At 45.1% G+C, this 26,504-nt stretch overlaps 1 protein-coding gene across 1 annotated transcript in view; it reads right to left on the bottom strand.

Annotated features, from left to right (window-relative positions):
- Nucleotides 1-21,336, bottom strand: part of LOC309558546 (uncharacterized protein) — a gene marked incomplete at its 3' end in the record, with an annotated part of 62,985 nt that extends 41,649 nt beyond the window's left edge. The window contains 6 exon segments of the mRNA XM_082261625.1: nucleotides 4,756-4,863; nucleotides 9,115-9,399; nucleotides 13,748-14,047; nucleotides 15,803-15,838; nucleotides 15,841-16,131; nucleotides 21,281-21,336. Coding sequence (XP_082117751.1) covers nucleotides 4,756-4,863; nucleotides 9,115-9,399; nucleotides 13,748-14,047; nucleotides 15,803-15,838; nucleotides 15,841-16,131; nucleotides 21,281-21,323 — 1,063 coding nt within the window. The 5' untranslated portion in view covers nucleotides 21,324-21,336.
- Between the last annotated feature and the right edge of the window lie 5,168 nt (nucleotides 21,337-26,504).

Raw genomic sequence — 26,504 nt, 5'->3', positions numbered from 1 at the left:
GTGCCTCCAGTTCCTTCACATTGTCTCCCACCCAGTCTACTGCAGAAAGGTCAGAGTTGGCACCTGCAGCCAATGTCCAACCGTCTTTCACCTCACCCCCTTGCAAATCAGGCCAGCAGTCTGAGCCCCAAGCCATACAGCAGTCTCTTATTCTTTTTGAGGACTCTGTCAGCAGGGTTTCCCAGGGCCATCCACCTAGCCCTGCCCCAGAAGTGGAAGAGATTGAGTGCAGCGATGCCCAACCACTTATTTCTCAAGATGAGTACATGCAAGGATCATCGCAGCACGTCTCCGATGATGACGAAACGCAGGTGCCAACTGCTGCGGCGTTCAGCATTGTGGAGACCGACAAGGAGGGCAGGGGTGAAGACTGGGTGGAAGATGATGTGGAGGACGATGAGGTCCTCGACCCCACATGGAATGAACGTCATGCAGGTGACCTGAGTAGTTTGGAGGAAGAGGCGGTGGTCGCACAGAGCCACCAGCACAGCAGAAGAGGGAGCAGGGTGCAGAAGCGGAGCGGCCGTGCCCTAGACACTACGCCCGCTACTGCCCAACGCAGCAAGGGAACGAGCGCACCAAAGTCAGCTCAAAGGAGTTCTCTAGCGTGGAAGTTCTTTAGAAAATGTGCTGATGACAGGACACGAGTGGTTTGCACCCTGTGCAATCAGAGCTTGAAGCGAGGCATAAACCTTCTCAACCTGAGCACAACCTGCATGATCAGGCATCTAAGTGCAAAGCACGAGCTGCAGTGGAGTACACACCTTCAAAACCAAGAAACGTCTCTGGCTCATCCTGCTTCCTCTTCTGCTGCAGTCTCGGCGGCTCCAGCCACATCTGTAGTGATACCGGCACCTGCCACCCCGCAAACAGACGATCTGTCAGCAACACCACCACCTGGGTCACCAACAACCATCTCCACAATGTCCCGTGGAAGCGTTCAGCTTTCCATCTCCCAAACACTTGAGAGGAAGAGGAAGTACCCCCCTACCCACCCGCGATCCCTGGCCCTGAATGCCAGCATTTCAAAATTATTGGCCTTTGAAATGCTGTCATTCCGTCTGGTGGAGACGCACAGTTTTAAAAACCTTATGTCGGTGGCTGTCCCACAGTACGTCGTGCCCAGCCGCCACTACTTTTCCAGGCAAGCCATCCCTTCCCTGCACAACCAAGTGGGGGAAAATATCAGGTGTGCACTGCGCAACGCCATCTGTGCCAAGGTCCACCTAACTACGGATACGTGGACCAGTAAGCACGGTCAGGGGCGTTATATCTCCCTAACGGCACACTGGGTAAATGCAGTGGCGGATGGGCCTGAGGCGGATAGCAATTTGGCGCATGTCCTTCCACCACCGAGGATTGCAGGGCGCTTCAGTTTGCCTCCTGTTCCTAACTCCTCCTACTCCGCTTCCTCATCCTCTACCGCCTCCTCATCCGGACAGCGTAACACCTTCACCACCAACTTCAGCACGGCCAGGGGTAAACGACAGCAGGCAGTTTTACAACTTGCCTGTTTGGGGGACAAACCACACACCGCGCAGGAGTTGTGGAGGAGCATGGAACAGCAGACAAATGAGTGGTTGCTGCCAGCGAGCCTCAAGCCCGGCCTGGTGGTGTGCGATAACGGGCGAAATCTCATAGCAGCTCTGGGCCTAGCCGGTTTGACGCACATCCCTTGCCTGGCGCATGTGCTGAATTTGGTGGTGCAGAGGTTCCTTAAAAACTACCCCGATATGTCAGAGCTGCTGCAGAAAGTGCGGGCCGTTTGTGCGCACTTTCGGCGTTCTCACCCTGCTGCTGCTCGCCTGGCAGCGCTGCAGCGTAACTTCGGCCTTCCCGCTCACCGCCTCATATGTGACGTGCCCACAAGGTGGAACTCCACCTTGCACATGCTGGAAAGACTGTGCGAGCAGCAGCAGGCCATAGTGGAGTTTCAGCTGCAGCACGCACGCGTGAGTCGCTCTGCGGAACAGCACCACTTCACCACCAATAACTGGGCCTCCATGCGAGACCTGTGTGCCTTGTTGCGCTGTTTTGAGTACTCCACCAACATGGCCAGTGGCAATGACGCCGTTCTCAGCTTAACTATCCCACTTCTATGCCTCCTTGAAAAAACAATTCGGGCGATGATGGAAGAGGATGTGGCACAGGATGAGGAGGAGGAGGAGGATGAAGAGGTAACATTTCCAAGGCTTTCAGGGCAGTCATTCGCAAGGGGCTCCGAGGGTGGGTTCCTGCACACGCAAACGCCAGGGACGCAATTGTCCAGCAGGGGCACAGTTCTGGAGGATGAGGAGGATGAGGAGGAGGAGGAGCTGGAGGAGGAGATGGAACCATGTTCACAGCAGGGTGGCACCCAGGCCAGCTCATGGCCATCACTGGTGCGTGGCTGGGGGGATACAGAGGACACGGACGATACACCTCCCACAGAGGACAGCCTTTCGTCGCCTCTGGGCAGCCTGGCACACATGAGCGATTACATGCTGCAGTGTCTCCACAACGACCGCCGAGTTGCCCACATTCTAACTTGTGCTGATTACTGGGTGGCCACGCTGCTGGATCCCCGTTACAAGGACAACGTACCGTCCTTAATTCACTCACTGGAGCGCGATCGCAAGATGCGCGAGTACAAGCGCACGCTGGTAGACGCCATGCTGCTGGCATTCCCATCTGACAGCGGGGCCACAGTGGAAGCACAAGGCAGAGGAGGAGGAGGAGGAGGTCGCCAACGCAACCAGGGCACCGCCAGCACCTCAGAAGGCAGGGTTAGCATGGCCGAAATGTGGAAAAGCTTTGTCAGCACGCCACAACAAACAGCAGCACCAGCAGCTCAGATGGAACGTCTTAGCAGGAGGCAGCATTTTACCAACATGGTGGAGCAGTATGTGTGCACACGCCTACATGTAGTGAATGACGGGTCTGCCCCCTTCAACTTCTGGGTCTCCAAATTGGGCACATGGCCTGAGCTTGCCCTTTACGCCTTGGAGGTGCTGGCGTGCCCTGCAGCCAGTGTATTATCTGAACGGGTATTTAGCACGGCTGGGGGCGTTATAACAGACAAGCGCAGCCGCCTGTCCAGAGACAATGTGGACAAGCTCACGTTCATTAAAATGAACCAGGCATGGATCCCACGGGACTTTTCCGTACCTTATGCAGAATAGCAATGGATACCGACCTTACCCACCCATTGTTCCATTTTTGCTCTTTCTCACTCTTTTGGGGTGTACCCTCATTTAAAATTTTTGAAAAGAAGCAGTGTTGGCTACCTCGTCCTCCTCCTCAGGGCCAGATTAATGTAGGGGCTATTGGAGCTGCAGCTCCAGGCCCCTACCTTTTATATAGGCCCCGGGTTGGCCATATTCACTGTTACCGCTCTTCTGTCACTTGTAAACACAGAAGTCTGGCTTCTATGCTCGCTTCCCCAGGCAGCACCCTCAGAACCTCCCCACACAGCGTGAAGGCCGGACAAGGAGGGACAGTTGGCGATGCATGGATGTGTTTATGGGCTTCAGAGACAGCATCCCATGTTGAATTAGGCATGCATGGCTGCACCCTTCCTCCTCTGGGTGCATGGCAAGGCACGGCCCTTAAGGCCCTTCAAAATCCTCAGCACCAAGCCCATGATGCTGTTAATCCGGCCCTGGTCCTCCTCCACCGCCGCTTCCACCTACACCGCCCATAGGTGTGCGCAGCCTATTGCATTAAGGTGTGCACCCCAAAGTTGAAATACACATGCATGTGTTTGCCAGCAGGGAGAGTAATGTATCGGGGCCATGTACCTGTAGGCAAGGAGAAATAGAGCAGAGCAGGTCCCAGGGAGATCTTTCCCATCTCCTCACTGGCAATGCTATGTGCCCTAGGTGATTAGGGTGTGCCCAGGCACACCCAGCACACCCTGTGCGCACGCCTATGTCACCGCCACATCCACCACCACCTCAACCTCCCTCCTACTCCATATGGGCCTCGTCCTTCAGAGATGAAGAAGAACATTGTTTTATTTTTCTGTTTTTTTTTGTTGTTTTAAGTTATTTCCCTATCCACATTTGTTTGCAGAGCACTTGCCATGCTCTTAATTACGTTTTGCTGCCATTTGCAGCACTCTAGCCCTTTCCTTTGGTGTTTTAGAGCCATTTTAGTGCCTTAAAGTTCGGGTCCCCATTGACTTCAATGGGGTTCGGTGTCCGGGAAAAGTTCGGTAAAAGTCCGGGACACGGACCCGGACTTTTTTTTAAAGTTCGGCCGAACCCGTCGAACACGGACATCTAGGTGTCCGCTCAACCCTAATCCTAAGCAACAATAGACCCCCCCATGCAAAAATATATCCCCGCCAGTTACAACAGATCTCCTAGCAGCCAGCATCATAGACCCTCCAGTATCCCTTACCATTACATGCATTCAGTGCTGGAGGTGCCGAAACTGCGTTCCGCCGCGTTCCCTCTGAAAAAAGCCCTGACTACAACTCACATTTACTGCTCTTTCTAAATAAACGGAAATGAGAGGGAAATGGAGGGGTTAGAGAGCTCATGGAGCATGTTACAAGAAGACAGAATGAGTATATTTTTTAGTGGCACTTTATTACTGCATTATATAGAAGATGCTGTGTGAAGTCCAAAGCTGCCAAAGGATCTGCTTTACATGAACCAATTAACTGTAAGTGACAGAAGAAATCTCCTCTTGATCAGTTTAGTTCTAACTTTATAAACAGAATGTACTTCCTCTATATGGCACAGAGTGACATTTCACAATCTTACTTACGTTTTTTTCTTTCTTTAATGAGAAACAGAACGATTATTAGAGCTCCAGGTATACCGACCAACATAACACTGCAAATTATAATGAGGGGTTTATAGTGTGCCTTCAGATCTGAAAATAAAGGGAAACATACGTATAATGATAATGTGTGCTAGACTCAGTACACAGTACACACTACACTCACACAGAGTACACTCAGTACATTCAGTACACACAGTACACAGTACACTCAGTACACACAGTACACACAGTACACTCAGTACACACAGTACACTCAGTACACACAGTACACTCAGTACATTCAGTACACACAGTACACACAGTACACAGTACACTCAGTACACACAGTACACACAGTACACTCAGTACACACAGTACACACAGTACACTCCTTACACAGTACACACAGTACACTCAGTACACAATACACAGTACACACAGTACACTCAGTACAGTACACAGTACACTCAGTACACACAGTACACTCAGTACACACATTACATTCAGTACAGTACACAGTACACTCAGTACACTCAGTACACAATACACAGTACACTCAGTACGCAATACACAGTACACACAGTACACTCAGTACACACAGTACACTCCTTACACAGTACACACAGTACACTCAGTACACACAGTACACTCAGTACACACAGTACATTCAGTACAGTACACAGTACACTCAGTACACACAGTGCACACAGTACACTCAGTACACACAGTGCACTCCTTACACAGTACACACAGTACACTCAGTACACAATACACAGTACACACAGTACACTCCTTACACAGTACACACAGTACACTCAGTACACAATACACAGTACACACAGTACACTCAGTACAGTACACAGTACACTCAGTACACAGTACACTCAGTACACACAGTACACTCAGTACACACAGTACATTCAGTACAGTACACAGTACACTCAGTACACACAGTACACTCAGTACACAATACACAGTACACTCAGTACACAATACACAGTACACACAGTACACTCAGTACACACAGTACACTCCTTACACAGTACACACAGTACACTCAGTACACAATACACAGTACACTCAGTACACACAGTACACTCAGTACACACAGTACATTCAGTACAGTACACAGTACACTCAGTACACACAGTGCACACAGTACACTCAGTACACACAGTGCACTCAGTACACAGTACACTCAGTACACATAGTACACTCCTTACACAGTACAAACAGTACACTCAGTACACAATACACAGTACACGCAGTACACTCAGTACACAGTATACTCAGTACACACAGTACACACAGTACACAGTACACACAGTACACTCAGTACACAATACACAGTACACACAGTACACTCAGTACACAATACACAGCACACACAGTACACTCAGTACACACAGTACACACAGTAAACTCAGTACACAATACACAGTACACACAGTACACTCAGTACACAGTACACACAGTACACTCAGTACACAATACACAGTACACACAGTACACTCAGTACACTCAGTACACAGTACACTCAGTACACAATACACAGTACACACAGTACACTCAGTACACTCAGTACACAGTACACTCAGTACACAATACACACAGTACACTCAGTACACAAGGTACACTCAGTACACAGTACACACAGTACACACAGTGCACTCAGTACACAACACACACAGTACACAGTACACACAGTACACTCAGTACACACAGTACACACAGTACACTCAGTACACAGTACACACAGTACACAGTACACTAAGTACACAGTACACACAGTACACAATACACAGTACACACAGTACACTCGGTACACAATACACAGTACACACAGTACACACAGTACACTTAGTACACTTAGTACACAGTACACACAGTACACTCAGTACACAGTACACACAGTACACTCAGTACACAATACACACTACACACAGTACACTCAGTACACAATACACAGTACACACAGTACACTCAGTACACACAGTACACTCCTTACACAGTACACACAGTACACTCAGTACACAATACACAGTACACTCAGTACACACAGTACACTCAGTACACACAGTACACTCAGTACACACAGTACATTCAGTACAGTACACAGTACACTCAGTACACACAGTGCACACAGTACACTCAGTACACACAGTGCACTCAGTACACTCAGTACACACAGTGCACTCAGTACACAGTACACTCAGTACACACAGTGCACACAGTACACACAGTACACTCAGTACACATAGTACACTCCTTACACAGTACAAACAGTACACTCAGTACACAATACACAGCACACACAGTACACTCAGTACACACAGTACACACAGTAAACTCAGTACACAGTACACAAAGTACACTCAGTACACAATACACAGTACACACAGTACACACAGTACACTCAGTACACAGTACACTCAGTACACAATACACACAGTACACTCAGTACACAAGGTACACTCAGTACACAGTACACACAGTACACACAGTGCACTCAGTACACAACACACACAGTACACAGTACACAGTACACAGTACACTCAGTACACACAGTACACACAGTACACTCAGTACACAGTACACACAGTACACAGTACACTAAGTACACAGTACACACAGTACACAATACACAGTACACACAGTACACTCGGTACACAGTACACTCAGTACACAATACACAGTACACACAGTACACACAGTACACACAGTACACTTAGTACACTTAGTACACAGTACACACAGTACACTCAGTACACAGTACACACAGTACACTCAGTACACAGTACACACTACACACAGTACACTCAGTACACAATACACAGTACACACAGTACACTCAATACACACAGTACACTCAGTACACTCAGTACACAGTACACTCAGTACACAATACACAGTACACACAGTACACTCAATACACACAGTACACTCAATACACACAGTACACACAGTACACACAATACACACAGTACACTCAGTACACAGTACACAGTACACACAGTACACTCAGTACACATAGTACACAGTGCACACAGTACACTCAGTTATAATATGTGATCCCTTATACCAAACTCCAATGTTATTAAGAACTTCGACATGCAGCCATTAATCAATTTAAGACTGACATGGTACCTATTATACAAACCCCTTTAGAAAAATGTATTATCCTAAAATAATACTAAATTGATATCTAAGTATTATGCTCTAATACTATCAATTAAAACAGACCTGACTCTTGTTATCCAGTCTAAATGGCACAATATACTTCCACAACTGTCAATTGAGGATTGGGAAGATTTTGAGAAGTCCTATATATCTTCAGTTATCTCTTCCAAAGATAGGTTTATCCAACTTAAATATCATCCTCAGATATAATATTATACTGAGAAGTGCCCTCTTATATTAATGAGCAGTAGTAAAATGAACCCTTTACATTGGTGGCTAGTGGGTGAAGGACCCCTTAAATTGGTGAGTGGTGGGAGAATTGGTGGTCAGTGGTAGAAGGAACCTCTTACATTGGTGGTCAATGATAAAAGGAACCTCTTACATTGTTGGTCAGTGGGAGAAGGACCCCCCTTAAACTGGTGATCAGTGAAGAAGTACCCCTTACATTGGTGAGCAGTGAAGAAGTACCCCTTACATTGGTGAGCAGTGAAGAAGTACCCCTTACATTGGTGAGCAATGGTAAAAGGAACCTCTTATACTGGTGGTCAGTGGGAAAAGGACACCCTTACATTGGGGGCCAGTGGGAGTTGGACATTTTTACATTGGTGAGCAGTGGGAGAAGAAACCTCTTATACTGGTGGTCATTGGGAGATGGATCCTCTTACATTGGTGGTCAGTGGATGAAGGACCCCCTTACATTGGTGGCCAGTGGGAGAAGGACTGAAACAATTGGTTATGAGTAAGCAAGTGTAAACTCGTGAAACGCGTCAACCTTTGTTCTTGTCCGTGATGTATTGATGTTGAGTTTGGATTTAGAGTGGTGAAAAAACTTCACATGTTTATATCGGAGTGCAGTCATCACTTTGTGTTTGAGGATAATGCTGAGGACTACGGATCTGACCTTCACCTGATTACATCTTCCCACCTGAGCAGCTTACATGCAATTGTTTCAGTGGGAGAAGGACCCCCTTACATTGGTAGTTAGTGAGAGGAAGACCCCTTTACATTGGTGCTAAGTGGAAAAAGGGCACATTTGCACTAGTTGTCAAAGGGAAGAATGGCTCTTTTACCACTTGCAGACCGGTGTACATATTAAAAAAGTCATGTCAACAAGTGGTAAAGGGTTATACCAGGATCATGGCTGGAGCTATAGTTACACTACTGAATTGGAAAGTCACTCACCTGTGCCTTGTATCAGCAGTCTCTCCACATGTGGAATGGTGAGGGTTGCATGATCCACCACACATCTCAGCTCCATGCCCCAGTTCTGTTCTGTCGGAGTGAAGAGATAGACAGATTCCATAGCTGAGCTACTGATCCTCCTTGTCTTGGCATTCTCCAACAGGGTATCATTCAAGAACCAGTTCACAGTGATGGATTCTGGGTAAAATCCAGAAACACTGCACAGCAATTTCTGCTCCACGTTTAACTTAAATGCTTGGGAAGTGATGTGAATGGACGGGATATCTGCAATACAAGGTATTTATACGTTTTCTTAATGCTGTTTTATGACTAAAGGTATGTGTACACTATTGCAAAGCTACTTATTGATTATCATCTTTACATTTGTATTCATACTAGTAAATGTGTGACCATTTCAAAAAAGGGCAATGTTGATAACATTTACAATGCTAAAGTAGTGTCTTAGCAGGCAGCATGTGAAGCCGATGAGTATAGAGCGTATGACAGTGGGCAGTATGCTAAGGAGATGATTGTGAAGGGGGTGACACCAGGCACTGTGTGCAAGAGGGGATTATGGAGGGTAGGAGAGCTGGCTGTATGTGCAGGAGAGAAGTGCGTAGGGCACAACAAGCAATGATTAAACGCAGGAGTATGAAACGCGTTTGCTAACCCTCTGTGGGTTGAATGTGTATGGCATGTCTTCTATTTTAACAATTTTTCAATAAAAGAGCTCTTTTCATTTTCTGGAAATGCCGCTATTCCTTCTTCCTCTATTTGCATGGATGTGACTGCAGATCCAGGCGGCCCCCAGGAGTTTATGGCAGCCTAGGATCTTACAGGTCAGCCTTTGGAGCGGTGTGCACCCCATTCATTTTTCCTAAGGGTCCTTTCACACCTGTCCGTTCCGCCGATGGACTCCGTTCTGCTCAGCGGGGGATCGATCCCCTTATCCCCGCTGAGCAGGCGGATGACAGCTCCGTCTCTGCTCTATGTGCGGAGACAGAGCTGTCAGATCTCCACTGTGCTCTATGGGGGAATTGGATGATAGTGGACCGCCTGTCCGTTCTCATCCGATCCGCCAGACGGATGGAAAATAGGGTTTCCATCCGTCCGGATTTGACGGACAGGATCGGATCGGATGGCAGCGGGTGTCGGCGGACATGTCTCTGCTGACATTGGCTGCCCCATAGGGATGCATGGGGCATCCGATCAGGTCCGCCTGAAAAACTGACAGGCAGGTCTGATCGGACCGTATGTGTGAAAGGGGCCTAAGGATACAATAGCAAGCATTATGTGCAGCAGGAGAGTGTGGAGGGTACAACAGTGGACATTATGTGCAGGAGAGGAGCAAGAAATATATGCAAAGGAGGAGTGCAGGAGAGGAATATGGAGGGGATGACAGGTGGCATAGGTGTGCAAAGCCTATTGCATTAGGGCATGCACCCCAAAGCTCAAGCACACATGGGCAGTAGACAGTGTCAGCAGGGCAGTAGTCAGTGTCAGTAGGGATGTGGACGCTGTCAGTTTTTTTTTTAATTGTATTATTTTATTTTTTACAATTTTTTTTTTCTTTTTAGTGTCCCATTGAATGGCTTTGGTGAAATATCATGGGTCTGAACAGATCCTTGATGTCTCACTTTTGAAACAGAAAAAGCGACTGAGAACAGAGATTCCTTAGTCCCTTTCTTTGTAGCTTCATCTGACCTGGAATAGTGTAATGAATAGAAAGTGCTTTGTTGGGGAGGAGGGAGGGACAGCAGGTGGAATCTGTACCACATGTGTTGATAAGGGTGTGCCCAAGCACCTCTGGCACACCCAGTGCACACACCTATGACAGCTGGCTGTATGTGCAGAAGCAGAGTTTGGTGGGTATGGCACTGGGCAATATGTGCAGTTTAGGAGTGTGGATGATGTGACAACAGGAAGTTCGGTGCAAAGGGTATGGCAGGAAGCAGTATAGCCAGGAAATGAATGTAGAGAGTATGACTTGAGCAGTATGTGCAGGAGAGGAATGCAGAGGGCATGACTAGAGTAGTATGCGCAGAAGTGGTATGTAGAGGGCATGACAAGAGCAGTATGTGCCGGAGAGGAATGTAGAGGGCATGACTAGAAGAGTATGTGCTGGAGAGGAATGTAGAGGACATGACTTGAACAGTATGTGCAGGGGAGGAATGTAGAGGACATGACTTGAACAGTATGTGCAGGAGGGGAATGTAGAGGGCATGACTTGAACAGTATGTGCAGGAGAGGAATGTAGAGGGCATGACTAGAACAGTATGTGCAGGAGAGGAATGTAGAGGACATGACTAGAGCAGTATGTGCAGGAGGGGAATGTAGAGGGCATGACTTGAACAGTATGTGCAGGAGGGGAATGTAGAGGGCATGACTAGAACAGTATGTGCAGGAGAGGAATGTAGAGGGCATGACTAGAACAGTATGTGCAGGAGGGGAATGTAGAGGGCATGACTTGAACAGTATGTGCAGGAGGGGAATGTAGAGGGCATGACTAGAACAGTATGTGCAGGAGAGGAATGTAGAGGGCATGACTAGAACAGTATGTGCTGGAGAGGAATGTAGAGGGCATGACTAGAACAGTATGTGCAGGGGAGGAATGTAGAGGGCATGACTAGAACAGTATGTGCAGGAGAGGAATGTAGAGGGCATGACTAGAACAGTATGTGCAGGGGAGGAATGTAGAGGGCATGACTAGAACAGTATGTGCTGGAGAGGAATGTAGAGGGCATGACTAGAGCAGTATGTGCAGGGGAGGAATGTAGAGGGCATGACTAGAACAGTATGTGCTGGAGAGGAATGTAGAGGGCATGACTAGAACAGTATGTGCTGGAGAGGAATGTAGAGGGCATGACTAGAACAGTATGTGCAGGAGAGGAATGTAGAGGGCATGACTAGAACAGTATGTGCTGGAGAGGAATGTAGAGGGCATGACTAGAGCATTATGTGCAGGGGAGGAATGTAGAGGGCATGACTTGAGCAGTATGTAATGGAGAGGAATGTAGAGGGCATGACTAGAGCTGTATGAGCAGAAAATGAGCATGGAGTGTATAACAGCAAGCAGTATGTGCAGGAGAGGAATGCAGAGGGCATGACTAGAACAGTATGTGCAGGGGAGGAATGTAGAGGGCATGACTTGGGCAGTATGTGCAGGAGAGGAATGCAGAGGGCATGACTAGAACAGTATGTGCAGGGGAGGAATGTAGAGGGCATGACTTGGGCAGTATGTGCAGGGGAGGAATGTAGAGGGCATGACTAGAACAGTATGTGCAGGGGAGGAATGTAGAGGGCATGACTAGAACAGTATGTGCAGGGGAGGAATGTAGAGGGCATGACTAGAGCTGTATGAGCAGAAAATGAGCATGGAGTGTATAACAGCAAGCAGTATGTGCAGGAGAGGAATGTAGAGGGCATGACTAGAACAGTATGTGCTTGAGAGGAATGTAGAGGGCATGACTAGAGCATTATGTGCAGGGGAGGAATGTAGAGGGCATGACTTGAGCAGTATGTAATGGAGAGGAATGTAGAGGGCATGACTAGAACAGTATGTGCAGGGGAGGAATGTAGAGGGCATGACTAGAGCAGTGTGTGCTAGAGAGGAATCTAGAGGGCATAACTAGAACAGCATGTGCAGGGAAGGAATGTAGAGGGCATGACTAGAACAGTATGTGCTAGAGAGGTATGTAGAGGGCATGACTAGAACATTATGTGCAGGAGAGGAATGTAGAGGGAATGACTAGAACAGTATGTGCAGGGGAGGAATGTAGAGGGCATGACTAGAGCAGTATGTGCAGGAGGGGAATGTAGAGGGCATGACTAGAGCAGTATGTGCAGGGGAGGAATGTAGAGGGCATGACTAGAGCAGTATGTGCAGGGGAGGAATGTAGAGGGCATGGCTTGAGCAGTATGTGCAGGGGATGAATGTAGAGGGCATGGCTTGAGCAGTATGTGCAGGGGAGGAATGTAGAGGGCATGACTAGAACAGTATGTGCCGGGGAGCAATGTAGAGGGCATGACTAGAGCAGTATGTGCAGGAGGGGAATGTAGAGGGCGTGACTAGAGCAGTATGAGCAGGAGAGGAATGTAGAGGGCGTGACTAGAGCAGTATGAGCAGGAGAGGAATGTAGAGGGCATGACTTGAACAGTATGTGCAGGGGAGGAATGTAGAGGGCGTGACTTGAACAGTATGTGCAGAGGAGGAATGTAGAGGGCGTGACTTGAGCAGTATGTGCAGGAGAGGAATTTAGAGGGCATGAGTCATGACTAGAGCAGTATGAGCAGTAAAGGAGCATGGGGTATATAACAGCAGGCAGAATGTGCAGAAGAGGAGATTAAAGGAGGGGGGTAAAGTACTGGAGGGGCCGTCTCACTGCTGCCATGGACAATGGGAAGTGAGGTTTATATGCTCTAGGCAGAAGAAAGAGGTGAGACTAATAGGAGTGCTGTGGGTGGAATCTCGATTGATTTAAGGCAGAACCCTCCATGTGCAAATCTTAATTATTTTTACTATTACTGTACATAGGAAAGGATATAGCATAGAAAGGAAGGGTAGGTTAGAGCAGATAGTTCTGTTCTGTTTAAAGTAATTTTAGATCATCGCACTGAACAATGATAATATTACCTCCATACACCAGCTGGAATTCTTCCTGGAGAGGTGCAGTAAGAGACTCGTGTTGGACTCTACAGGAGAAGTTCCTCTTTCTGTCTTTCTCAGTGGGTGTTATGGTTACTGAGCTCCTCACACTGTACGTCCCATCCGGGTCCCTCTGAGGTTTCTCTATGATAACTTTGTCCAGTATCTCCTCATCCTGGAGCCATTTAATGTCGATGTCCACCGGGTAGAATCCAGAGATAACACTGTGCAGGGAACTCTCTTTATTTGGAACAACAACTCTGCCTGTGATATTGATCTGTGGAGTAGCTAAAACAAAAATACATGTTATCCTAAAACCTGTAGGCAGGTACAGTCTGCTTTCTCCACTACAGGTGGCGCTCAACCGCAGTGGCATTGCAGAGGAAGTCAAGAGGGACTTATTTCCTCTATGGTTTGCTGGGTCACAGTGAGCAGCTATCTGATTGGATGCTGGTGCCCCATGTGACTCTCGATAGCATTTCGCATTTTTTGTGTGTCTAGGGTAGGGACAGGTTACCTGTCAGGGATAGTGTTTAGCATCAGGGAGAGGTTCCAGATGAGTAGGGAAAGTGCAGGGACATGCCATCCTTCCTGGAAGCCTCCTTATATGGGTACAGACTGGACAGGCTGCATTCCGTTCCTTGAGACAGACACTGTCAGCACACCTTAGACCCCCTGCTACTACTCTTCGCTGTCACATCCTGTGAGTGTTCCTGGTTATATTTGCCTTAGTGCCGGTGTTCCATGAAAAAACCCTACCCGTGAAAATTCTCTACTCTCGTCACTTCCAGTGCACCTACGTCGCACCTACGTCATGGAACAGCTGAGCAGATTACCATTGCGCATAATCAGAGGTCCGGAGGGTAGGGAATTTTCACCCTCCGGAATTTTCTCGGCTACTAAATGCAAAAGCGGAGGCCGAGATCTTCTTATATTTTCATACACCCGCCCCTTTTACATTTAGTAGCCGAGATCAGGGAAGTGACAGGGGTAGGAGCGGAGATGATTTCATGTTGCTGCCAAGATGTTTTCATGTTACCGCGGCAACAGCTGATGTGGTGTAACGTTACAACACACTACCCCGTGAAAATTCCCTACCCTCCGGACCTCTGAGCATGCTCAGTGGTAAGCTGCTCAGCTGTTCCATGACGTATGTGCACCGGAAGTGACGGGGTATGGAATTTTCACGAGGTATGGTTTTCTACCGTTACATCGGGCTTGTTGTGTATTGCTGAATTTCAACTTCAATACAGTTCTGTTTTCTGCACCTGGTCTCTGAGTGTTCTCTGTCGCCGCACCACGCTGCACCCACCGTAGTCGGCAGGATATGTCCCTTCTAGCAGCTGGTGTGGAGGGAGGACTTTACTGTATAAAGGTACTCCTTATTGAGGTATCTTGGGTTTCTTCGGCCCCTAATATCTCTTCTTCCTGCACTTTATGCTGATCCAGGATGCAGAGACCCCAACTTAAAGCACGGATGGCCAGTAGTGCTGGGAATCTGACGGCTCTGAACATGGAAGTGCTCAGTTGAGCACTTCTTAGTTCCCACTAAGCAGAGCAGATGAGTGAACCTTAGTTCCTTAAAATTATATTTAACCCTTATAATGCTTAAAGCACTTTCAGCAGCTGATGTATATACTTTCTGAACATGCAGGCTCTATATTTTTTTAATCCTTGCCTTTGTTTCAGTTTAAGTTGATGTGGTGACTGCTAGATTAGGTTTCCTGTCTCAGGGTGGCACCTTTCTATAGCAGAATCATACAAATCCACCCTTGCACGCGGGATTAAAGATGCACACAGCCCCAAAGCCTAGGATGAAAACGCGCTCCCCTACTTTCTCAATGTGTTAAGCTTAACAATGCTGCTAGTTTAATACTACTTTAAGCTCCATCAGCTCTCCATCAGGGCCTAGCACAGTGAATCCCTGAACATCTATTAGGCCCTAATTTACCACCTAGGTCACCTTGTGAGCGATCCAATTCTGATAATATGTTAAGGGAATAAACCTATATAACAGGGAGTTAAATACTTTGACCTGTGTACCTTGTATATCCAATCTGATCTCCTTCTCCTCCCTATTGGGGTGTACAGTATGGAGCACTTATAGATCCCTCCATCCATTATAGTTATATTTGATATTGACAGATCACCGATTCCATCCTGTGCCCGACCTTTATACGAGGTGCGAGGATCTCTTGCTATCACTTCCGTGTCCTGAACACTTAAAATTTCTTTTCCCTGCAAATACCAGGTTATGGCAAGAAATTTCTGATTGATAGGAGGGTTATTGACTGTGAATGAGCAGGGAATGTTCACGTCTTCCCCCATTTTGGCTCGATGAGATGAAGGAGCAGTCAGCTGCAGAGCGTGACCTGTAGACAGAAAAATGTATTTTTATAGTTATACATATTCAGTGGACAGAAGTTGTCTGAGAGTGTAATACCAAACTTTTCTTTTTAGTTTTGGATGAAGTAGGGAAGGGTTAGAACCTGTGTTAAGGCTGACATTTTTCTGTGCCCACTGAAGAAATTACCCTCCCTACTTGCTCCACCAGCCATCAACACTAAGACAAAAAAAGTGTATGATTACCCCGCCCCCATACAAATTCCCATATACCCCAATAAATAAAGCATTGTTCTTTCCAAAAGAATGTTCATACAATGCCAACCATTAGTTTTGTAAAATTAACATGAATTTTTTTTTCTTCAGTCCAGAAGACTAAAAACCAAACCTAAAAAGCTAAAGCTAAACCAAAAACTAAAACAGTAATGTAGTGTAGCTTCATGGGAGCCATGACTGTCACTCAAGGCTGTCCTCCTGATTTTGGACTACTAACCCCCTCTCCTTCTCTCTCTTTTTTGGTAGCTGGAAAAACTGACAGCATATTTTGATATGTAAAAAGAGGTAAAAGCAGCGCCAAAAGATGATATAAAATTGAATAAAAACGTCCAATATATTGTAATACAGTCCAAATAGTGTCAAATGCAAAGATGATGGAGAGGGAAAAGCCAGAGCAAGATCCTGGATACCAATGGTGAAATCAAGAGGTATGTACACTCATTCGTGATGGTCACACAAACTGCTTACCAGAAAGTGGTCAAAACAGACGTATAAATTAGGGATGATCGAACGGTTCGGGTCGACCATCAGTTCGGCCCGAACATTGGGTGTTCGAGGTTCGGCCGAATTTAGAACTTTTTGCCCAAAAAGTTCAGAATTCGGCAACCAGAACCGACCAGAATGCAGTGGGACAGGAAATGGGCTTTAAAAGCCCGTGATTGGACCAGAACCATCAGTAAAAGCCAATTGAGGGGAAGGAGAATGCTAGGAATGTGATTGGAGTGACTAGGGGGTCCATAGTCCAATCATTAGTGAATATGCCCCCCCAGTATATAAGATCGCCCCCGCCAAATTCCTAGCATTCTTGTACGGGACATGGAAGAGAGTGGAATGCTGTTCTGTTCTAATGTGTTACAAAGTGTCATTTAGCTATTTTTAGTGTGAGGAAAGGGATATCTAGTGTAGTTAGAGTGCTCCTTTTACACTTTAGTTAGCTTCAAAAATGTAGTTTCTGTAGGGAAAGTGTTAAGTGTAAGGGGACCGTAGTGTAGTGTAGGGTTAACTGACTGTGACTGCTATGGAAGGGTGACAAAACCCTTCCATAGCAGGGTGACCGCTATAGAGAAATGATCATTTCTCTGAGTTGCTTCGGAACTGGAATATGGCTTCTCACCAGCAAGCATTTTTTATGCTGCAGGGCTTGCCACTGCCAGTGCTTTTTTGAGGACATGTTTGATGTCAGACATGACATCTGAACATGTGTATAGGGGGTATATATACACATATATGTCTGTATATATACCCCTAGACATATATAGGTGTGATAGTAGCAGAAATATATGCTTGCGCTAATGAAATCATTTACAGTAATATATTTCTGCTACTATCACACCTATATATGTCTAGGTGTGTATAAACATATAAGTATGTGTGTATATACCACTATACACAAGTTCAGATGTTTTGCCTGCCTCAAAAGAACCCAAAAAAATGCCAAAAAAAACACTAGCGTCAAAAAAAAAAAAATGCCCAGGTGTGTTTTTGCTGGCATTTTTTGGGAGTTTTTGGAGGCAGGCAAAACATCAGAACTTGTGCACAGTACCACTATACACAAGTTCAGATGTTTTTCCTGACTGCAAAGAACCCAAAAAAATGCCTTCTATTAAACCGGCAAGGTGTGGAAACCGAGAAGCCATACTCCTGTGCTGAAATGTTCTAATACAAACAATCTTTTTTTTAATGGTTCTAGACATGCTACAGAGCTGAAACTTCACATGCACACCTTTTAGACCCCTCAAAATCAAAAAATCTCTCTCTCTCTTTTTTTTTTTTAATTTTTTCAATAATTGGCTTTTTTATCAAAAATTACAATTTTTAAGAACTTTTTTTTGTGTGATTAATAGTTAATGGGGCATGACCCAGAACCCTAGGCACTTTTTAGGGGCATTTATTGGGTTTTAGGGCTTAAAAATTGTGTTTTTTGATTACCGAAGTTCGGGTCCCATTGATTTCAATGGGGTTCTGAAATCCGGGCTGAACTTTCGGGAAGTTCGGATGTTCTGGCCGAACCGAACTTTTCAAAAGTTCGATCATCCTTAGTATAAATCTCTCAGACAGGTCAACCAAGGATAAGCCACTGGAACTAGTCAAATCGAACCACTCCAACCATCTCCAAATTACCTCAAAGAGTAAAGATGGACAATAGTGTAGACTGTACAAAATAGGCGTTTATTGAAGAAAAAGTAATGTATTCACAATCTTGCGAATGTTTCAAAGCATATCACAAGATAAAAGAACCGCGGTGTATGTAGCGTGCTGACCGTTCCATTCCCATTCACGATGAATGGGATGTGAATTGCCATATTAATAACTGTTGAACATTGACTGATTCTTATACTCTTTTAGCGTTAAAAGTCTTTTTTTAAGTGGACTGCTATTTGATGTAGGATTGTGATGTAGGATTTTGTAAGAGTCATCTTGCAAAATATAGTTCGTCATCTACTCATTTTGTATTTACAAGGTCACACTTTTTGACTTAACCAGTGCAGCCTCAATCTCTATATATCTTGAATATATATTTAGGTATACAATACCAGTACAAGTACTTTGCTATTTTCAGGAGGAATTCCAGACAAAGGGTAGATTTTTCAAGATACTGCTTAGGCACAATTACCATTTCTAAATGTCTTGTATAACAAAGCATATTTTCACTTTTGGAGTTCAGATCCATTTCAAGACCCCGTGCTTAACAATGCAGGTGCAAAGGAGTGTTTAGGGCAGTCTGTTTATTTCAATAGGTTTCCCTATGAGGGAAATTTATATAAAAGGAGTACATGACTCCAATTTAGAAACTTTTGTTACCATATTTTTTTTTTAAACCAAACAAACGTTTATTGAGTTAAGCACTGCATATAAGCATACAATAAAAAGCACCGTCAGATAATTGCATGAGTACAATACCACATAGTCAGACTTGTTACCATATTTAATCTCTGTTACCTGTGATTTGGCACACATTAGCACAGTGTGTTGGGGTGCCATTAGGAAAAAATTGCACCACTGCATGCCTAAAAAAGAAATGTTTGTTTTCTGTATGTTGTGAGAACATGCGCAATTTTGCGTGAGTTCTCGCATCACACAAATGTGAATCTAAATGTCTCCTAAGGGTTACAGAAGCTCCTTTCAACTATCCCGGACCTGTTCTTGCTCTACAAAATGCTTCCTTAAAGCAGTAGTAAAGTGCTGCTTCAAAAAACAAAAAAAACTTTCCCCTGTAAGACAAATGCATAATATGGTTGTATGCACCGCATACTAGCACATTATGTGAGACTTATCCTAAAACGAAGCCCTCCAGCAGCACACAGTCACCGCTGACAGGGCTTCTATCTCCCTTCTGGGTTCGCAGCCTTCGGCTACATGGCCGAGGCCACGATGACGTCCCTCTTGCATATGCGCCTGGGAGCCCTCATTTGTGGCACAAGCTCTAAAGGCCCATACACTGGATAAGAAAATCTGTAGGGAAAATTCGTCTGACGACTGATCTGTCGATTTTCGGATTGTTAGTATGGTGCTTTCGACAGCCGACTCCGACTTTTCGGCCAACAAAATCCTGAAGTGCAGGCTGTATAATTTTTGTCTCATTAGTACAGATTTCGACGGAAAAAAATCTTAAGAGCAAGACTAGCATGCTCAGAGACGAAAGAACGCATACAAAAAAATCCAACACATGACATCACTTCTGAAGTAGAATTCTGTCATAGGGAAAATTCGTATGAAAATAACCTCTTCACTTTCCACATCAGACTAGCATGCCACAAAATACGGACGACTAATCGTTTGATATTCTGATAGTGTGTACGGGGCTTAAGGGTCCAGCATGAAGGTATGCATCGCATACTATCGCATTCTGAAATATATTAGAATGAAGCCCTCCAGCCGCGCGCTGTCACCGCTGATAGGGCTTTCATCTTCCCCCAGTCTTCCTTCCAGGTTCGCGGACTCCAGGAGCCGCGATGATGGTGTGCAGGAGCCCTCATTTACGGCATGCGCTCTGAAGGTCCAGCATGGACCTTCAGAGCGCATTTGCAGGTGACCTTACCGGCTACATGCATTGTGAATATCTCCTAAATAGTGCAAATATAGGAGATTCTCACTGTACCTACAGGTAATCCTTATTATAGCCTTTCCTGTAGGTACGAGTCAAAAAACTAAGTTTACTACCACTTTAGCAATGTGTAATGTATTGCTGCATACATTACACATTGCTACCCATCAAAGGTTAAGGATAAGCTTTTAAGAGTCAGCAGCAGCCCCTCTTTTTTACTCTTTGATATTTACTACACAATAAACCCACGATAGCGTGGGAGTTTTCCCTGAATTTTACTACCACATCAAGTACGCTCTTCTTACTTTTTTACTGAAAGAAAAAAAAAAAGTAAAATAATAAAATGCATGCAAAAACACCCAAATACGCAAAGAAAAAACATAAACAAAAATACAAACAACACAAAAATAGAGAAATCTACCTTCAATTCATACAAAAACACCTTTTTAAATAAATCACACCCTTTGAAAAAAATCAAGTAAATTTTGAATAAATTGGTTAAGATTCGAAAATTGGTTAAAATGATGCTAGTTGCATAAAATATAAATATCCTTCTTTTATATTACAGTCATTAACCATAATCTTATCCTGATGGTGATTTTCATGACATGAAATACATTTAGATCAGGGTTAAAGGTAGCGTAAGTTTATTATAGGAAGGGAAGATGTCAGATCACAGAGAGTATTAATGGAAGCAACCTCCCTTCTCTTTTCTCTTCCCAGCTCTAGCACTGAAAGAAACGCTCTAGCAGCAAAGAGAACAATATTCTCAAATTTATCATCCTGTCTACCCATTCGGTCATCTCCTTTGTGTCTTTAATCCTGTAATTAGTCGCAATAATTTCTAAGATAATTACCTTTTTGTTGTAGGAAAAGAAGGAACAGAAATGGTACAAACATTGTATCTTCCTGCAATCCGGGGAAATACAAGCTTTCACTTTCAGTTTTCCTTTTTTGTTCTCTGCTTTTCCAGTAAAGAAGCTTGAAAGGAGATCACAAGGCTGAAGTTGGTTTCTTATGCGTCCAGTTTCTTATTCCCTGAAGTTGGTTTCTTATTCGGCAGTTTCTTATACATTACTATGACAAATAAACCTTTTTTCCTCTTATTCCTCTGCAGTAAATCTGTTTTTTTCTACATAAATGTTAAATATTATTTGTGAACAATCAGATTCAGTGAATAAGAAGCTGGACGAATAAGAAACCAACTTCAGCCTCGTAAGGAAATCCCACCATACAGAAAACATCCCCACCCCATCTCCCCATTCAGAAAAAAAAAAAAAAGCATTAAAGGGCAGTTTCATGCTGCTCTGCTGTAGCTTTGCTGCACGGTTTTCATGTGGGTTGAAGGGTATATATACTTAAAAGTATATCCCCCGCACCAATGAACCAAGGTAATACTTTAGGGCAAATGTCCAGTAGTAAATGTGTGTCAAATGCAGCTGCTATAGAAAGGATAGAGATGTGTTGTATATAGCCACAAGTGAAGGGGCTACCTAAAGCGCTTGCTGTGAGTATAAAATATTAATGAGGTTAATTAAAGCGGAGTTTCGGCCTCAAAATCCACTTTGTCACCTAAAAAAGAAATGGATAGTCACATTTTTTTTTTATAATTACTTGCCTTGATATTGAAGAAAATATACTTACCTTTCTTCCACTTCCTCCCTCTGCGGCCGCGGCCTGCGCCGTCACTTGGCTTGCATTTATTCCTGGGAGCTGAACGTTATCGCACCCAGAAATCAATGCACCTGCACCAGCCCCGCTTGTCACTTCCGGGGCAGGCGCGTCATTGCCTGCTAAACAGCTTCTGGGCATGCCCAGAAGCTGTGCAGGGATGATGCCCCTTCCCCCGGAAGTGACGAGCGTGGTCGGTGCCGGGCATTCTGGGAGAAGAGGACATGGAAGAGGAAGCAGAAGAGGACGCTGCGGCTTCAGCTGCCCACACCTGAGATGGCAGCGCTGGACAAGACATTTTCAAGGTAAGTATTTCTTCTAAAAGGTAAGTGCAACCTGGGACAGTTCAGAGGCTATCCATTCTGTAATGCACTAGCCCTGACTGTCCCGGGGGTATTTTTATCGAAAAATAGTTTCCGAGGCCGGACCTCCCCACTTAAGCCCCGGAAGATTTTACCCCCTTCCTGACCAGGGCCTATTTTGCGATTCGGCACTGCGTGACTTTAACGGACAATTGCGCGGTCGTGCGACACTGTACCCAAACGAAATTGACGTCCTTTTTTTCCCACAAACAGAGCTTTCTTTTGGCGGTATTTGATCACCTGTGCGATTTTTTGATCATGCGCTATAAACAAAAAAATAGCGTCAGTTTTGCAAAAATAACATTTTTCAAATTTTTTTATATGAAATCCCCCCCCCCCCCCCCCAAAAAAAATGTAAAAAATCGAAATTTTTTAACATTTTCGGCCAATTTGTTTTATGCTACATATGTTTGGTAAAAAAAAATGCAAAAAGCGTATTTTGATTGGTTTGCGCAAGAGTTATCGCGTTTACTAACAAAGGGAAAGATCTTTGTAATTTTTGTTGTTTTTTTTAAAGCGTAATGGCGGCGATCTGCGATTTTTTTTGCGGTACTGCGACATTGCGGCGGACAGATCGGACCCTTGACTGACATTTTTAACACTTTTGGGGTTACCAGTGACATTTCTACAGTAATCAGTGCTATACATATGCACTGTTACTGTAAAATTACACTGGCAGTGAAGGGGTTAACTTTATTTGAGAGGGAGGGGTTATGTGTGTCCCTAGGGGCGTGATTCTAACTGTGATTGGCTGTGGCTTGAGGTGTAGGAACAGTGATCAATGGTCCTACATAGTAGAACCGTATGATCACTGTTTCTACACAGGGGAGAATGACAGGCGGCTTGTTTACATCAGCCGCCTGCCTTTCTCCCTCTGCAGCGACGATCGCCGAGTGACCGGCGGACATTGGGTCTGCCGGTCACACGCGCGGTGGGGTCCGTGACCACGCGGGAGCGCGCTCCCTAGACCCTCACAGGCTAGCGAAGTAGTACTACGTCGCTCTGCCTGTGAGGGGCTGACTGCCGACGTAAATAGTCGTGCGGCGATCGGCAAGTGGTTAAAGTGCTACCAGTGCATAAATGTAATTTCAGAGGAATTGGTATCAAATGGGATGGATAAGCCTGAATTGCTGTATTATAAATTTTGAAAGTGCTAATAGTGCGTAAACAATAAATATAGGTAGAATAATTGATGAACACACTAAGTGCCGGTTCGCACTGAAGCGGCACGACTTCGGGGGCAACCTGTGAAGACGCGTGCACCGCGACTTCGGCGAGACTTGCACGGACTTCATAAAATTAATGTCTATGCAAGTCGCTTCAGGTCGCCCCGAAGTAGTACAGGACCCTTTTTCTAAGTCAGAGCGACTTGTGTCGCTCCTATTAGAACCGTTCCTGTACCACACAATGGACCGCGACGGTGCACGACTTGTTGGGCTGCCCAAGTCGCCTGACGATTCGTACTAGCGTGAACTGGCACTAAAGTGCTTTATGTGCTAACAGTGTAACAAATTATATATGGATGCAAGGAGTGTCAAATGAGATGGGTACACCTGAAATATTCAATTAAGTTCTGAAGTGCCAGCAGTGCATAAACAATAAATGATAAATACAAAATGTTATGAACACACCTGTGGTTCTTAGTATGGTATCCGTTATTTAATACCATAGTAAGCACCACAGGTGTGTTCATAAAATTTTATAATACAGCAATTCAGGCTTATCCATCCCATTTGATACCAATTCCTCTGAAATTACATTTATGCACTGGTAGCACTTTAATTAGCCTCATTAACATTTCATGCGGGTTACCTACACTTTCTCATAGACTATTGGATCAGGCATTTTTGGTGCATTCTCTGCATTCATCAAAAGTCGTGCATGCTGCATCTTTGGTGCGCTTCTAGACAACGCACCAAAAAATGCCTGATCCAATAGAAGTCTATGGGAAAGTGCAAAAAGTGCATGAAAACCATGGGTGCGCTGCTCCTGCACTGAGGCCAACCACAGAGGGACAGTGTGAAACTCCCCTTGGATACTGGATACACGCTATACAACTTTTGTTGTTCAATTTCCTATAGATTTACCTTCAACTATGTAGTGCAAGGGCCAGCCTGATTGCATACAAATTGAAAGTGTTTAGGATAGACTTCATATTATATGGTTTTGGTAAATCTAAAGGAAAAAATCTAAAAGATGATTGTATAGTGTGTATCCAGCTTTAGGCATAGCTCCCAGCTGTCCCTCATTTTGGTTTGACGTGCTCAATATATCTCTATACAAAATGTACTATTTTACTACCAAAAGTGTTAAACTGCTTTTTTTTGTCAGACCTCTATATTACAGCATTTATGACTTTGAAAACCCAATATAAAGGAACAATGGAGGTTAAAAAACAACCAAAAACGTTTGCATGGTTTAGCTATTATTTTCTGCATATTAGACTTTTGTAGTTCGTGTAACTAAAGGCCCATTCACACGATACGAAAATCGGAAGCAAAATTTTGTCCGACAAACGATCTGCCGATTTTCCGATTGTTAGTATAGTGCTTTCTAAAGCCGATTACGAATTTTCAGACGACAAAATCTGAATGTGCAGGATATAACATTTTTATCGTACGTGAACACAACGTTCAATTTTCATTTAATTAGTACAGTTTTCATCCGAAAAAAATTGTAAGAGCAAGACTAGGCATGCTCAGAAACGAAAGAACACATGCAAAACAATTCAACACATGACATCACTTCTGAAGTTGAATTCTGTCATACGGGAATTTTCTTATGAAAGTAACCTCTTCACTTTCCATATGAGACTAGCATGCAACAAAAAACGGACAAAATATCATCCGATAATCTGATCGTGTGTACAAAGCTTAAGCCTGTGGCAGGAACCTGTTCTTTGCCTACATACTATGAAGGGAAATGGAGCCTTGACTGATGGGGGCCTAGCCGGGAGTTGGTAGACCGCAGTATGCAAATGGATCAAATACAATTGGCTGAACGGTACGGGGTGAGGGGGGCTAGACCTGAGCTCAGTTAAAAGTTCTGCCTGATGTGGATTGTGGGTCTTTTGAAGAACAGTGGCTGGAAGAGTCCACATCCTGCCCTTTTCTTCAGTACTTCAGGTACTTTGGGGTCTCTGTGACGCCAGGTTGCTGAGCTATGACCCTCAAAGCTTGATCATTTTTTTTTTCTTTCTCCCCTGCCTTCCCCTGACTGCATATCCCTGATATAGTGTTCCCAAAATGCAGCTCTGACACATGCCAGCACCTGCATTTAGCCCCTCCGCCCAGCACCCCAAGAAGTTCAGTATCAGCAGATCACTGTTACTTCTGATATACAGCACGCAAAACCACAGCATTATCAGAGTCAGGCCTGATCTCTGCTAGCGCTAGCAGTTACATTTTTTGGTAGTGGCTCAAACAGTCCTTGACAACCAGGTGCTTTTTTACCTGTGAGTCACACTAGGTACCTATAAATTTATTGGCCAAAATGTCCAAACAGAGGTACACTAGTGAAGAGGCCTACACGATGCTGAGCATGACAGATGAGAGCGATGGGGAATCCTCACTGTCAGAATCAGGCTCAGTATTCAAACCTGTAGAGAGCAGTGGCACCCTGACAGATAGTTCTGATGACGGAATAGTGGTCCCTGCTAAGGTCAGGGGTATCTGACCCCATTCTTCTGTTGCTGAGGTGCAACAAGCGCATGGTTCTCATATGCAGAAGAGTGTCGGTACAAGTGCTGCTTAACCTTCTGGTGACCTCTATTCACCAGCGGCCTAGTACATCCTGGTCGTAGACAAACAAGCACTGCAGTAACACTTGGTGATGTGGTGAGTCCCATAAATGCAGCTCAAGCTGGTGCGGTGGCTAGCACAAGTAGTGTCCCGCAGCCACTAAGAATTCGAAGACAGACCCGTAGAGCCCATAGTGTCCTTCCTGATGCGCTTGCAAATCCGGATTGGGAGCCCCCACTTCTGCAGCACCCGTACTTCCCCCCATTCACTGGCCAACCTGGAATTCATGTTGAAACAGCTGATTTTAC

The sequence above is a fragment of the Pelophylax lessonae genome (genome assembly GCF_965119305.1).
Source record: "Pelophylax lessonae genome assembly, chromosome: 6".
NCBI classification, from domain to species: Eukaryota; Metazoa; Chordata; class Amphibia; order Anura; family Ranidae; genus Pelophylax; species Pelophylax lessonae.
This window is presented reverse-complemented; position numbering and strand designations above follow the sequence as displayed.